The sequence below is a fragment of the Chiloscyllium punctatum genome, chromosome 17, assembly GCF_047496795.1.
Source record: "Chiloscyllium punctatum isolate Juve2018m chromosome 17, sChiPun1.3, whole genome shotgun sequence".
NCBI lineage: Eukaryota > Metazoa > Chordata > Chondrichthyes > Orectolobiformes > Hemiscylliidae > Chiloscyllium > Chiloscyllium punctatum.
Genome location: NC_092755.1, coordinates 41953164 through 41969528, shown reverse-complemented (window position 1 = coordinate 41969528; position 16365 = coordinate 41953164). Strand labels below are relative to the sequence as shown.

The following is a 16365-nucleotide window of genomic DNA, read 5'->3' as shown; positions in this document are numbered from 1 at the left end:
TGGCCCATATCCCTCTTAAACCTTTCCTATTCATATACACATCCAGATGCCTTTTAAAATGTTTTAATTGTATTGGCCTCCGATACCACCTCTGGCAGCGCATTCCATACATGCGTATTCCATATCTGCGTGAAAATGTTGCCCCTCAGGTCCCTTTTAATTTTTTTTCCCTTTCACCTTAAACCTGTGGCTTCTAACTTTGGAATCCCCTATCCTGGGGAAAAGACCTGTCTATTCACCCTATCCATGGCCTTCATAATTTTATAAACCTCCACAACATCACCCATCAGCCTACAATGCTGCAGGGAAAAGAGCCTGAGCCTACTCACCCTCTCCCGAAAGCCCAAACCTTGCAACTATGGATCTTTGTACATCGTCTCTAAAGCCTTTCAAGTTTCACAACATCTTTCCTACAGCAGGGGATCCAGAACTGAACGTCATATTCTAAACATGGCCTAACCAATGTCCTGTAAGCCGAAATATGACCTCCCAACTCCTATACTCAGTACACTGACCAATTAAGGCAAGCGTAGCAAATGCCCTCTTCACTATCCTGTCGACCTGCAATTCTGCTTTCAAGGATGTACGAAGCTGCACCCCATGGTGTCTTTATTCAATAACACGCTCCAGGTCCTTACTATTAAGTGTATAAGTCCTGCCCTGATTTTTCCTACCAAAATGCAGCACCTCATATATATCTAAATTTGACTCCATCTGCCAATCCTTCGACCATTTGCCCATTTGATCAAGGTCCTGTTGCACTCTGAGGTAACCTTCTTCACTGTTTACTACAGCACCAATTTAGGTGTCATGTGTAAACTTGCTAACCATACCTTGAACATTCATATTCAAATCATTTATGTGAATGACAAAAAGCAGTGGATTCAGCATTAATTTTTACGGCACACTGCTGGTCACAGCCCGAAAAGCAACCACCACTGTCTGTGCCGCAGAGGAGACTGCTACATAAGAGCCCATGGTGTTAGGCGCAAGATACTGGCATGGATACAGGATTGGCTGACTGGCAGAAAGCATAGAGCAGGGATAACAGGGTTTTTTTTCAGGATGGCAGCCAGCAACTAGTGAAGTTCCACAGGGATAGATGTGGGGACCACAACTATTCACGTTATACATTAACAGTCTGTACGAAAAATTGAGGGATTGTTGCTAAGTTTGCAGATGACAGAACGGTAGGTGGATGACAGGAAATGGGGATGCTGCAGATGGACTTGGGACAGGTTGAAAGGTGGGCAAAGTGGCAGATGGAATACAATGGGGCAAAGTGTGAGGTTATGCACATTGGTAGGAAGAATAGAGGGATAGAATACTTTCTAAATGGGGAAAGGCTTTGGAAATCTGAAGCACAATGGAACTTAAGACTCCTAGCTCTAAATTCTCTTAAGGCCAATACAGTTGACACTTTTGAAGGCAAATGCACTGTTAGCATTCATTTAAAGGAGACAAGAATACATGAGAAGGGATGGATTGCTGAGGATGTATAAGGTCCTGGTCAGTCTGCATTTGAATATTGAGTGTAGTTTTGGGCCCTGTATCTACAGGCAGATAGACTAGCCTTGTTGGGTGTCCAGGAGGCAGCTTACAAGAATAGTCGTGGGATTGAAAGGCTTGTCATATGTGGACTGGTTGAGGATTCTGGGTCTGTACTCAATGGAGTTTAAATGGGTGTAAGGGGAACTCATTGAAGCCTGCAAATATGGAGAGACCTGGATAGAGTGGACACAGGGTAAATGTTTCTGCAATGGAGAGATTCGAACCTGGGGCACAACCTTAGAGTGAAGGGCCGCCCCTTTAGAACTGAAGGGGGAATTTCTTCAGCCAGAGTGTGGCGAACCTGTGGATCTCATTTCAGTCGAGGGCTGCGGAGGTCAAGTCATTAAGTATATATAAGACAGAGATAAATAGGTTCTTGCTTAAGAAGTGGATCAAGGGTTATGGGGAAAAGGCAAGTGTTGATAATGGTATATGGGGTTGAGAAATCTATCAGAGACCACGGAATGTCAGAGTAGACTCGACAAGCCGAATGACCTAATTCGCTTCCTATGTATTATGGTCTATGTTACACAGTCTGGCAGATTGCTCCATATGTTCATCTCTCTGAGAATGTCACTGCTTCAACAATCAACTTACAATAAGAAAAAATGTTCTTGGATTTAAATGCAAGTATGCTGGCTGATTTAAAAGAATATTCTGAACCCTGTGTTTTTTCCTATTTCTCCTCGTGACAACGGTGCTTCTCCAGTTTTCCCTCAGTGTATTTCCTTTAGATTTTAATCAGTCTTATTGCTCACCGATACCCTGCTATGATACTTTAGGAAGGTTTTTGGTGAACAGACGTTTTCATGTGTGGCCTAACTAAGTACTCCAGCATTAATTAACAATTGTCCTTTCGATACTCTCCAGTAGATTTTTAATCAGTTTTCTATACCGTAAATGGCAATGTCATAATTTTCCCATTCTAGACCATTCATCAGCAACACAAGGCAGGCAAAGTGTTTGCTGAGGCTTAAAAACTGGCACTTGAGATACCATTTCAGGGCTTTGAATGGAAACTCTTCATGTTCAGGCTGTGTGCATCTAATAATGGACAACATGCATTAAAATAATCACAGAAGTTACTGCAACTGTAACTTCAGCATAGCTCTTCATTGTATCTGTGGCTGCTCTAACCTTTCCTCAATGCCTTCCTGTCTTATTTCAACGTTCTGACTCTTATTTCTCTCACAGTAACTCAGTTCTGCTCCCTCTTGGTTTAATGTCTCTCCACATTTCCATACTGCTCCTGCTGCTTCAAAGAAGGATGTCTTAGATGAATTACAAGTGTCCTTAGGGGTGGAGATGGGGAGAGAATGAGGAAGGACAGACAGAGAATGATGGTTCATCAATGACCATCTATCAGAAAGCAATGTAGTTTGTGGTTGAACAGCTGATGAGAAAACAAGCAGCAGTGCTTTCAGGAAGGCAGACTGTTTGGAAAAGGGCGAGGAGTAAAGATAAATCACTCTCCTGATGATCCCTTAACACATGAGGAAAGGGTACCTACAGTGCCATTACTGCAGTATCAGTACAATGGGAGGAAAGACAGACTCGGGAGACACATATCACAAAGCTCTTAACATAGCAATGAGAAGCAATAAATTGAAGGTCTGCTTGTGTTGTTGTATTATCCAGTGCATGGCGTATATGTAGCATTTTCACAATTAAACTATGGGAGAGATGCAAATTAAAGGAAACATAATTAAAGGACAAAACACTCAGGGACAAAGGTGGGGACTCAAACCTTCCAATTCAGTGCAGCGAAAGTGGACTAATTTGGAAATTGCACTCAGTGAAAGTTTCGGGAGAAATTTTCCTGAATCCTTTTGTACCTGACTTCGATACTGTGAAGCAACTTGGCACAGTTGTGAAATTAAAACACAACATCAATACAGGTTTTGTTGCTTGATTAAACAATTGAGGCAAGTTAGCTCCACTATTTACATAAATGATTTGGATGCGAGGATAAGACGTACAGTTAGTAAGTTTGCAGATGACACCAAAATTGGAGGTGTAGTGGACAGCAAAGAGAGTTACCTCAGATTACAACAGGATCTGGACCAGATGGGCCAATGGGCTGAGAGGTGGCAGATGGAGTTTAATTCAGATAAATGTGAGGTGCTGCATTTTGGGAAAGCAAATCTTAGCAGGACTTATACACTTAATGGTAAGGTCCCAGGGAGTGTTGCTGAACAATGAGACCTTGGAGTGCAGGTTCATAGCTCCTTGAAAGTGGAGTCGCAGGTGGATAGGAGAGTGAAGGTGGTGTTTGGTATGCTTTCCTTTATTGGTCAGAGTATTGAGTACAGGAGTTGGGAGGTCATGTTGCGGCTGTACAGGACATCGGTTAGGCCACTGTTGGAATATTGCGTGCTATTCTGGTCTCCTTCCTATTGGAAAGATATTGTGAAACTTGAAAGGGTTCAGAAAAGATTTACAAGGATGTTGCCAGGATTGGAGGATTTGAGCTACAGGGAGAAGCTGAACAGACTGGGGTTGTTTTCCCTGGAATATCGGAGGCTGAGGGGTAATCTTATAGAGGTTTACAAAATTATGAGGGGCATGGGTAGGATAAATAGGCAAAGTATTTTCCCTGGGGTCGGGGAGTCCAGAACTGGAGGGCGTAGGTTTAGGGTGAGGGGGAAAGATATAAAAAAGAGACCTAAGGGGCAACTTTCTCACGCAGAGGGTGGTGCATGTATGGAATGAGCTGCCAGAGGATGTGGTGGAGGCTGGTACAATTGCAACATTTAAGAGGCATTTGGATGGGTATATGAATAGGAAGGGTTTGGAGGGATATGGGCTGGGTGCTGGTAGGTGGGACTAGATTGGGTTGGGATATCTGGTCGGCATGGACGGGGTGGACCGAAGAGTCTGTTTCCATGCTGTCCATCTCTATGACTCTACTGATCAGTGCAGGCCCTGATCTAAAGTATTTCATAACATCGGCTGGAAGTAGACTCATGACTCTCTCGTTGGGAGAACTTGATGCTGACTTAGGCAATACCTAATAGAATTACTTAGGAGCACAGGTTCCACAGGAACAGGTAATTTCGCACCTTCAGCCTGTCCACCATTCAGTGAGACCATGATTGATACTTGTCTTCTCCCATATCAATCTATTCCTTTTATTAACAAAAACTATTTTAAAATTTACAATTGATCACGCATATCAACTATCCACCCAAGAGAGTTCTACATTTCTCCTACCATTTCTTTGAAGAAATATTTCCAAATTCAATCCATGAAAGGTCTCGCTCTCAACGTTAGACAGTGCCTAGTCCTTAACTCACCAAAAAGCAGTTCCTCACCATCTAACCTATTTCCCTTAATATCCTGAAATCAAATTATCCTTCAGCCAATTCCAAATTTTGAAGCAATACAAGCCCAGCTTACTTAATTACTTGCAAAATACTGCTTCGTAAATTAATTTTTGGAGTCCACACAACTGCCTGGTAAATCTATGGTCCATTTTCAATGCATTTAAAGATGCTTGCAGCACCTTAGGTATGGTCTAACTGAGGCTTTGTGCAGCAGCATGACTTTTATTTCCTCGTCTTTAAGGTACAAAGTCCAGCAATCCATTAACCTTTTCACGCTCTGCGATTGTTGAGAACCTTTTTCATACATGTATACCTTCACCTCCACACCCCAACACTTCGCCAAAACCCCAAATCCCAACAAAGTATTTTTGAACCTCTACCATTTCTAACTTTTCATCATTTAAAGGGTACCTAACTTTTTAAGGTTGAAAGTGAATGATTTTACATGCACATTTGCTGCATCTTTGTTTGCATGCAATCATTCAAAGTTCCCTTGTAATTTTATGCTTCCATCTGCATTTTCACTAAATTGTCTGTCTTTGTGCCATCAGCAAACTTGGACATGTGGCTTTTAATGCCACCATCAATAATAACAGTACAATATTTGGGTATCATCACAGAGATTCTTGCTGGACATGAGTTACATCCTGCCATTTGAGGTAACTGCCCACTATCTCCACTCAGTCTCTATTTCAGTCAGACTGAAATCTTCAGAAATACACAATTCATAAAAAGAGATGACTAACCTCTTGAATTCCTCCAGTGGACTCGCAGTGTGAGAATGAGTTGAAGGTGAAGGCAAGGCTTGCTCTGGTTTTAGGCTATTGGAGAAACAGTGGAGGTGCTTGACCAGGAGCCTCACCATGAGCACATGCTCCTCTGTTGGAGTGAAGGGCTCCTATCAAATATAGAACAGGTGTCAGAAAACACAGAGCATGCAGAATCATAATTCAATGCTAAGGCAGTAACTTAACGCAAGGATCAACTTAATTAAATGGATCTCCTACTCAGGACCATTTTTGACTGATCTCACATCTAACCTGCACAATGACAATGGCAGAGTTAAATAATTAAACTAACATGCACCAAAAACAATCAATCACCTAACTCTGTTCACTCCACAAGAACAATTACATGGTCACTGACTTTCCTCTCTTCTTGCTTCTTCCTAGAAGCATCAGAAATTGTTAAGTGGAAAATGGGCTGACACCTGGGTCCTATCATCTGCAAAGTGGCCTGCTCACACATCACTTCATCCAAATTCTCAGATCTTATTCAAAATAAACTCTCACTCGTGTGTAACAGGCTCATTCAGCCACAAGATCCCAGGTTTCCTTTCTGATCTGTGAAATTAATAGATTTTGACCAGGATGACAGTCAGGGCTCATGATTGGAAGGTTCCTGTTTCTAACTGTGATGTTGTGGCTGCTGTTTGGGTTGGGAGAATGTGTGAACATCAAGTGCAAACAGCTGAGGATAAGGCTGCATTTTCAGCCTGCAACTAAATGGCCAACATTCACAATGTAGTTTCACAACTGAAAAGGGACCAATTAGTCAAGAGGAGGTTCAACAGTCAGTGATTTCAGGGACCAAAGAGGGAAGGAAACCTAGTTAAAACTAAGCACAGGGAAACTGAGATAGTAAGGACTGCAGATGCTGGAAGTCAGAGTCGATAAAACATGGAGCTGGAAAGTCAGACAATATTGGAAGAGCAGGCAAGTCGACGTTTCGGGTTGGGACCCTTCATCAGGACTGGGTCACAGACACAGTCATCAGGGGTGAGGTTGGGGAAAGATAGTGTAATTCTTAACTGAAAAACACATCCAGTGACACAATGTCCAAATCCTTTTAACTGGGAAGTGGCACTGGGAGACTGTGGACTATATGATTGGAGAAAATTGACAATGGGTGGCCTGTACTATTAGCTCAGTGACTGTAAAGGAGGAAAGGGACAATGAGGTACGAAAGATGACACTGAATGAGTCATTTTCTCAAAGAAGAACGTTAAGCATTGGATCAAATAATGAAAACAACACTGTTGCTTCAGCATAGCTCATTGAATGTTATTCTAGGACAGGATGCCTCGGCCTTTGCTCTGAATTGGCAAGTTTCATGCTGTTTATTTGTTAATGTTTTCCTCTGGGTTCCACTCCAAGCAATGGGGCTGGAATTTGCTCTGTTCTTTGACTCAGTAACTATTTTCAGGACCAGCCTAGATGAGGAGCACAGCCTTTTACATATCAATTGGTCCAGCATTTTGACAGCACTTTCTCCACTAACAGTTTCACTTCAACATCCAAGGCTTGAAGGTCAAGCTGAAGCATCAAAACAAAAAATACTGATCACATCGAGTTACGATATGGGAGACACCTGACTACACCTGCTGTATCCCAAATCGGGTAGAATAACGGTAATTCAATATAAATGTCACATTATATAACAGGGTATAATTCATTATTACCTGGCAGAGGTGCAAACCCTTTCTGCAGATGCGGGCTATCATTTCAACCTTACCAGAGGCAAGATGTTCTGATGTGAAGTCACAGGAGAAAGTGAGGACTGCAGATGCTGGAGATCAGAGCTGAAAATGTGTTGCTGGAAAAGCACAGGTCAGGCAGCATCCAAGGAACAGGAGCATCGACATTTTGGGCATCAGCCCTTCTTCAGGATGCTGCCTGACCTGCTGCGCTTTTCCAGCAACATATTTTCAGCTCTGATGTGAAGTCACAACAAACATTCCCATGCAATAAATCACCCACACTAAAAATAAAATTCACAGAAAATACTGAAATGAAAACATTTAAAGGCCAGGATTTGTCTTGGATCAACAAGGTGGTCACGGTGGCTCAGTGGTTAGCACTGCCTCACAGTGCCAGGGACTTGGGTTCGATTCCAGCCTCAGGCGACTGTCCATATGTGCACAGACTCTCCTAGTGTCTGTGTGTTTCCTGTGGGTGCTCCAGTTTGCTCCCACAATCCAAAAATGTGCAGGTTAGATGGATTGGCCAGCTAAATTGCCCATAGTGTTCAGGGATGTGTAGGTTAGGTGCATTAGTCAGGGGTAAATATAGGCTAATAGGTTAGGGGAAGGGGTCTGGGTGGGTTACTCTTTGGAGGGTCAGTGTGGACTTATTGGGCTGAAGGGCCTGTTTCCACACCATAGGGGTTCTATAATTGAGGAAAGGTCACATTTGAAATAGAATGTTATATTTCATTAATGATCCTGTTGTGCAGAACTCACCACCTTTACTGTATAAAAACAGTCATTAATTATCAAGTTTATTTCTGGCACCAACAACGCTCTGCCTACAAAAGACAGTGTTTGGAACCATTTCCTACTCAAGCAACGGAACACACATCATGTAGGCTGGTACCATGTACAGCGTACACTGTCAACTCCCAACAGGAACAGGGTGAGAACTGACAGGAAAGCCAAACAAAAAAAACATACAGGACATTGGTTAGGCCACTGTTGGAATATTGCGTGCAATTCTGGTCTCCTTCCTATTGGAAAGATGTTGTGAAACTTGAAAGGGTTCAGAGAAGATTCACAAGGATATTGCCAGAGTTGGAGGATTTAAGCTATAAGGAGAAGTTGAACAGGCTGGGGTGTTTTCCCTGGAGCATCAGAGGCTGAGGGGTGGCCTTTTAAAGGTTTACAAAATCATGAGAGGCATGGATAGGACAAATAGACAAGTCTTTTCCCTGGGGTCAGGGAGTCCAGAACTAGAGGGCATAGGTTTAGGGTGAGAAGGGAAAGATATAAAAGAGACCTAAGGGGCAACTTTTTCACCCAGAGGGTGGTATGTGTATACAATGAGCTGCCAGAGGGAGTGGTGGAGGCTGGTACAATTACAACATTTAAGAGGCATCTGGATGGGTATATGGGCCAGGTGCTGGCAGGTAGGACTAGATTAGGTTGGGATATCTGGTCGGCATGGACGGGTTGGACCGAAGGGTCTGTTTCCATGCTGTACATCTGTGTGACTATGACTCTATGCTGTATTTATTAACAGTCCATAACTAAAGTCATCCAAGAGAAATGCTGAATTGAAACATCTACAATAGTAGAATGCTAACACACCACAAAGAAAGCCACATGGTAAATGGGCTTTTAACCAAGGCAACTTGTAAATGAAACGCTTCATACATGGCAAAACAACAGAACTTTGGTAAAATGAAGTAATCCTCAAAATTTTAGTGCCAAAAGATTATCTTGCTTTTTAGTAGATAGAAACAAAGACTGGTCTCATCCAGCCTTGAGAGTTTCTATGTTTCCAAGTGTAGCTCTCTTGGGTACTTATTTTGCAAGCATCTAAACTATAATTCCTCATAAGCTCACACACTTAGATCTTGAAGGTGGCAGGAGAAATTGAGAGATGGTCAGTAAAGCATAAGAGCGGGTTTTGAGAAGATTTGCAGCTCAGGTTGAGGTTTTGGACGTAGGTTTGCTCGCTGAGCTGCAAGGTTCATTTCCAAATGTTTTGTTACCCTACTAGGTAACATCTTCAGTGGACCCCAGGCAAAGCAACGCTGAAAATTCCTGTTTTCTATTTATGTTTCTTTGGGTTGGTGATGTCATTTCCTGTGGTGAAGTCACTTCCTGTTCCTTTTCTCAGGGGGTGGTAGATGGGGTCTAACTCAATGCGTTTGTTGGAGTTCCAGTTGGAACACCTTGCTTCTAGGAATTCTCGTGTGTGTCTTTGCTTGGCTTGTGCTAGGATGGATGTGAGCGGTGCTGGAAAAGCACAGCAGTTCAGGCAGCATCAGAGGAGCAGTAAAATCGACTTTTCCGGCAAAAGATGTGTTGTCCCAGCCGAAGTGGTGTCGAAGAGGATACTAGTGAGAGAGGGTCATGTCTTTTTGTAGCTAGTTGGTGGCTAGTTTTCTGCCGGTTTGTCCAATGTAGTGTTTGCTACAGTCCTTGCACGGTATTTTGTAAATGACATTAGTTTTTCTCATTGTCTGTACAGGGCCTTTCAAGTTCATTAGCTGCTGTTTTAGTGTGTTGCTGGGTTTATGGGCTACCATGATGCCAAGGGGTCTGAGTATTTTGGCAGTCATTTCTGAGATGTCTTTGATGTAGGGCAGAGTGGCTAGGGTTTCTGGACGTGTTTTGTCTGTTTGCTTGGGTTTGTTGCTGAGAAATCAGCAGACTGTATTCATTGGGTACCCATTCTTTTTGAATACATGTCCAGAAACCCTAGCCACTCTTCACCTGAGGCCCACTGAAGATGGTACCTAGTAAGGTGTCCATGTACACAGATCTCTGAAAGTTGCCACCCAGGTAAATAGTGCAGTGAAGAAGGCATATGGCGTACTGGCTTTTATTGGTAGAGGAATTGAGTTCCGGAGTCCTGAGGTCATGCTGCAGTTGTATAAGACTCTGGTGCGGCCGCATCTGAAATGTGCAGTTTTGGTCGCCATACTATAGGAAGGATGTGGAGGCACTGGAACGGGTGCAGAGGAAGTTTACCAGGATGTTGCCTGGTATGGTAGGAAGATCCTATGAGGAAAGGCTGAGGCACTTGGGGTTGTTTTCATTGGAGAAAAGAAGGTTTAGGGGTGACTTGATAGAGGTGTACAAGATGATTAGGGGGTTAGATAGGGTTGACAGTGAGAACCTTTTTCCACGTATGGAGTCAGCTATTACAAGGGGGCATAGCTTTAAATTAAGGGGGGGTAGATATAGGACTGATGTTAGGGGTAGGTTCTTCACTCAGCGAGTCGTAAGTTCATGGAATGCCCTGCCATTATCAGTGGTGGACTCTCCCTCTTTATGGGCATTTAAGCGGGCATTGGATAGGTATATGGAGGATAGTGGGTTAGTGTAGGTTAGGTGGGCTTTGATCGGCGCAACATTGAGGGCCAAAGGGCCTGTACTGCGCTGTATTCTTCTATGTTCTATGTTCTAAGGTAACGAAACAAAACGTCTGGAAATGAACCTTGCAGCTCAGCGATCAAACCTACATCCAAAAGTGTAAAAGACCTTGATTTCATAGATAGAGGTGCAGATAACACAAGAGAAGTTGTGCTGAACCTTAAGAAAGCTTTGATTTAAACCACAACTGGAATATTGCGTCCAGTTCTGGTCATACTTAAGGAAGGATATGAGGGTCTTTGACAGAGTGCAGAGGAGGAGATTCATCAGGATGATTTCAAGGATCGGGGGGTGGAAGTTTAGTTATAAAGTTAGGTTGTAGAAGCTGGGATTGTTGTCTCTTGGAGCAGGGATTTGACAGAGGTACACAAGATTAAGACAGGCTTTGATAAGGCAGACAATGAAAACCTGTTCCCATTAGCTAGAGCCACAAATTTAAGGTTTTGGTTAAGAAATCGGATGGGGAATCTAAGAACAATTGTTTTTATGCAGCACAGCAAGTGGTAATAGTTTCAAATTTCCTGGCTGTGAGGACAGAAGTGGAGGTGATAGTGATTTCAATAGAGAATTGGATGGGCACTTGAGGGAAATAAACCTTGAGGCACTGGTGATGCAGGATTACACAAATACAGCAAGGAAATAGGATGGATTGGAGAACCAGGGGCTGAAGTCTTTCCTCTATGTGATAATGACCATTTATTTAGGTTCCCTCACTTAACAATTCCAAACCAGTCACACACTGCATAATGTTCCTTGACTGAAGCGTGAATCGATTTGTCGAAGTATGAAGCTGATGCTGGCTAAGGCACTATGCATTGCCCATTCTCAATTGTCCTGGAGAACATGGTAGGAATGCCTTGAATTACTGCAGTCCCAGTAATGCAGGTATACCCACAGGAGTATTCACTGCTGTTAGAGAGGGAATTCCAAGATTTTCACCTAGCAATAGGCAGGAACAACGTGATTCCAAACAGGATGATGCATGGCTTGAACAAGAACTTGAAGGTCGTGATGTTCCCTTGCACTTATTTTCCTGGTTTCCTAGATAATAGAGGTTGTGGGTTGGGAAAGTGCAATTGAAAGAGTCTTCTCTACAGGCCCTGCTCTTCAAAATAGCACATGAACATTTTTACATCTACCCTTGATTGGTAACAGTATAAGTTTTTGATAAGTTGTTTTGAATATAAATGTCCAGCACTGCTCTGTTCTCCAATAGCGTGATCTGTCTCCATATACTTCTGAACAGGTTCCAACACAAAATACAGGCTCTTATATGACCAGTTGTCTTAATTTGATGGCCCTTTTCCTCTCTTTCCAATCGCTCGGAGTTTCAGTTAGTCTCAGCCTGACTCTCCCACTTAATGTCTTCCTCCATCATCTAACTTTTCTTCGGGTCTCATCCACTCACGAAAAAATAATTGTAATTTTTTTTTTAAAAGGGAGCATTTTCTAACGTCCATCTCAAATAAAATCAATTTACACCTCTCGATGACACTTCTTGTAATATTTCATTAATTGAATCTCAAAGACTTAAGAACCCTTGTTTGTCTTCTGCCTGACCCTGTCCAACAGCTAGAGACAGTAAGGCAGGAAAGTATTCAATCAATGCATTGGGTTTTGGACAGCACAGAGAGTCAACTGCTGTTCAAGAGAAGAGTTTTAAGCATCAGGAAGGAAACCAAGGTCCTGACAAGCAGCATCAATGGGAAAGCGAATCTACAGGAGACAGCAAGGTCATGAAATGGGATTAATTATTTAAAAGCATGTTACTTAGCAGATGCTTCTTCAGCACATTTTTCTTGCAAGAGTCTCTTGTCCTTCAGTGACCAAATAGCAGCATTTTACAATGTGACACAAATTGATGCAAAGCGGTAGCTTAAGTAACTGGTCTCATTTCACAGTATCACAGGCCCACAATCATCAGGCTTGTGCACTTAGTACCTGATTGACAGCCTCAGTTAAGAGTCCCATCATGGGACAATCTACTTCCTGAAACTTGGCAGTCACTGCCCTGTACCCAGGAGTTGCTGATTGGAACTATTGATAGATTCTCAGTTTTACCATGTGGCTGACAAGATTAAATTAAGACACCAAAAATTAAAATAAAAAGGTACTTGGTAAGTGTGGAAGGTGCCATGGCCAGGCAGTGGTGATGCAGAGTTGTACTGAGTACTGCAAATACCGAGGCGGTACTGTAGCACTTCCAACTGGGGTTAGCATCCGAAAATAAGACAACACAAAGGGAAAGCATTAACCGAGAGAGAGAGAGAGAGAGAGAAAAACATTATAAACACAACAAAATCAACATTTAAACATTCATTCATTGCTAACATGTACATCTTTAACCCCTTCATTGCCAAACTCCAGCTTCTAAAAAGCACTACTAAAAAAACTAGCAGTTTTTACAGCCACTGGATCAAATGAGATTGAAAGTCAATAATGATATCAGGTGTCAGATAAAGTCAATAGGCAGCAGATTGGAATGATGCCCAATGACCAAGCAGAACATTGTACTGATGTGGGCTTTAAAAGTGAGATAATTGCATTAGTGAAACAAATTATTGCTCCCAGGCCAACTTCAAGAACCAGGAGCTAGGTCAGTGTTGATCAAGTTCAGTCAACAATGCTCCTCTGCATAGGAACACACTCAGGATAAGGCCAGCACAGTTCAGATACAGTAAACTGCCCTCTACAGTGCTCAATAAGTCAATAGATTCAGACTATAATCAGATTTGCTTTTGGGCATTGTCTGCCGGCATTGACCAAGCACTGAATGGCAGTTAAGAGGGTTGATACAATGGCCGATACAAATATGAAACACTGAGTAGTACAGTGCAAGAACATAATCAATTTCCCATCAATTCTGAAATACACATTTTTAGTCAATGCAGCATTACCAAAGTCACAGAAGCTGCCCAGAAGTAACCAAAGCAAGCAGTAGTGTTGTCACTGGGTTCCGAGTGTAGTTTAGCATTGGGTGTTTGAAATCTTCATGTCTGGTCAAACTAAAACATGCACATATCTCTAAAATTGTTAAATAAACCGAGTCACAACACTGCAATAGGTTATATCATGTTAACCCTTTTGAATTCTGAAGGACACTCAGCTTTTGAAATATTTGTCTCATCTTTGGCCCATATATGAAAAGCTAAACATTTAGTCAGCTTAATTCCCAGCAATTAGTGCAGTGGTGCGCTCTATAGTGGGTCAGCTGGATACAGCTTAAACCAGAACAGCCGATCTGTAAATGTAACCCATCAGTCAGCCGAGGTCACTGATGGTTTGAAATAGAGGCAGAGAACCATCTTCTCAAAAGAACAGAATTATGAAAAGTAGATGACTGCTGAGGCAGACCCTCATCCTCAAAAAGGTTAACTTGAGTTAGTCGGTTTCAAAGTGAATACCTGTGGCCCTGGCTTGCAATGCCCCGAATGTACAAGGCAGTCAGAATCAGAGCGGAGACGATGAAGATGGCGAGGGGGGAGAAAAAAAGAAAACAATGTAGAAGCATAACGCACATGCACCCAAAGCATCAAATCGACACAACATGCAAAGCTGGAGCAGAGCTCTAAAGTGCAGTCAAACTAAATGGTCACCCTCAGATTTAAAAACGCCATCCTGGGCACACTGGGAATTTCAGGATAACATGAATATGCCAATGGGAGCTCTGGTCCACAAAATGAAGCATAAGTTTTAAAAACAAGCCATTTGAATCCAGTACAACCAGCATTTGATCCACAGCCATAATTCCAGCCATGACTCTGCTTCAGGGGTTTGGTCAAGGAGTAATTGGAATGTTAGAATTTACTCATGAAATCTCCAAAATCAAATCATAATACTGTAGGTTATCAAAAACAAATTACTTCAATACTTAATTTTAAAAATTGCCTAAAAAGTGGAGAGGGGAACAGAGTAAAATGCTTCTCCTGCAAGTACCCCTTGAAGTCTCACACCATTCTTAATTAGATCAGAGTCGCTGGTCAAAATCTTGGAACTCTCTCCCTGACAGCAATGGGGATGTTCCTACACAACATGGACTTCAGTGGTTCATTAGGGCAGCTCAATACCGCCTTCTCCAGGGCCATTAAGTAAGTGCCATAACCCCTGGCCTGACCAACAATGTCGCATCCCAGGAGAGATTACAAGAAAACTTAAATTTCACAATAAACCAAAATGAGGTTGAGTCTATTCCCAGCGGTCAGGAATCATGTTGGAAGCACCCCTTTAGAGCCTGAAACACAAATCAGTTTCAATGAAGCAGCAGATTAAAAATCAGGGGCTTGCAGGTTAAATCTAGATTAGTAAACTAGTTTCAACTTTATAACTGCAGTCCGCTGGAGCCCACATATAGCACTCAAGACAAGTGATAAAGCAGTTAAACCAGTTCATCAGAAAGCACAAGAAAAATATGGAGCACATACCTTGACATGGGGAGACTGCATTTTCTGATACAATTCCAGTGAATAATGGTGAAGCCACATTTCAATGAAAATCTGTGAACAGACAATAGAAAAGTAAAAGGTAAAAAGCATTTAGCCCACCTCTCCCGTACCAGCTCTTGCATCCAAACCTCTCCCTCCTCCAGCTCAGCCCTTTCATCCTCATGTTTCAAAAGCCCTGCACCCCCCCCCCCCACCACCACCACACACATTGTGGCAGTGACTCAAAAGCCCATCAAGTAAGTTATTTGAAACTTTCTAAAATTTCTGAATGCATCAACCTTCCAGGGGTTTTAACGGGTTAAATGTAGTTTCCTCTGCTTGTACTTGTCTGGTATATTTGGCAATATTTTTAAATCAACAAGACTCTCTAAGGCTGTGCAGTAACTCCAGCTTACACTGATGACCAATAATTTCTGCCTCAATCACCTCCTTGATGCTGACAGCTCTCATTAGGGTCAAGAATGTTTGCTCAGCCTAACCCCTGTTCATGTATGCCTTTCCTTGAATTGCAGAACATGCAATTACACCATATATTCAATAAATGGGAGAAAGCAGAAGGCAAGCAAAGAGGAATCGTCTTTGTCACTCCCTGTCAGCTTTCTGAAATTCATTTCAATATGGAGCCAAACAAAAATACAAGACAGTGAAGTAATCATGCAAATGTAGTGCAAGGCACAAAACAACGCTACTCAGCACCATGGCTTTTCTGGCTGAGAGATCAAGCCTGACCAATTAGACATGGACAAGGGGATTGAAATGAACGATTGACAGGCAAAACACTGAGTAATGGGAGGCCTTTAAAAGAGCAGATAACTTGAGTAATGACTTGGGGCATTCTCACTAGCTGGAAAGAAAGGACATTGAAAGCTAAAGTCCCCTGGATGACTGAAGGCAAAAATTAAAATCTAAGTTAAAAGATGTTTATGAACATTATTTCAAAGAAAATCAAGCTCAATACAAAAAGAGGGGAACTGAGAAACAAAAAAGGAGCAAGAATGACAGTCTAAGAAACTAGGTTAGTGGGCAACCTAACAAAATGATTATAATTGATCATCAGGTAAAAAGATTAGTCAAAAGAAGAGTCAAAATGGGAACCAAAAAGGTAATGACTTTGTGGAGATGGATGGCACAGCTGAGATTCCAAATGAGCATTCACATCTGCCTT

General features: G+C 42.3%; 1 protein-coding gene across 4 annotated transcripts in view; it reads right to left on the bottom strand.

Annotated features, from left to right (window-relative positions):
* Window positions 1-16365, bottom strand: part of smpd4 (sphingomyelin phosphodiesterase 4) — a 79461-nt gene that overhangs the window by 30636 nt on the left and 32460 nt on the right. Inside the window, exons 9-12 of one of the 4 annotated variants that reach the window (XM_072586994.1) lie at window positions 15180-15251; window positions 14163-14174; window positions 12873-12965; window positions 5624-5775 (exon numbers count right to left, since the gene is read on the bottom strand). In XM_072586994.1, the coding sequence (XP_072443095.1) occupies window positions 5624-5775; window positions 12873-12965; window positions 14163-14174; window positions 15180-15251 (329 nt within the window). The remainder of the gene's footprint in view (window positions 1-5623; window positions 5776-12872; window positions 12966-14162; window positions 14175-15179; window positions 15252-16365) is intronic. The other 3 variants (XM_072586996.1, XM_072586995.1, XM_072586997.1) reach the window with 3 other exon arrangements.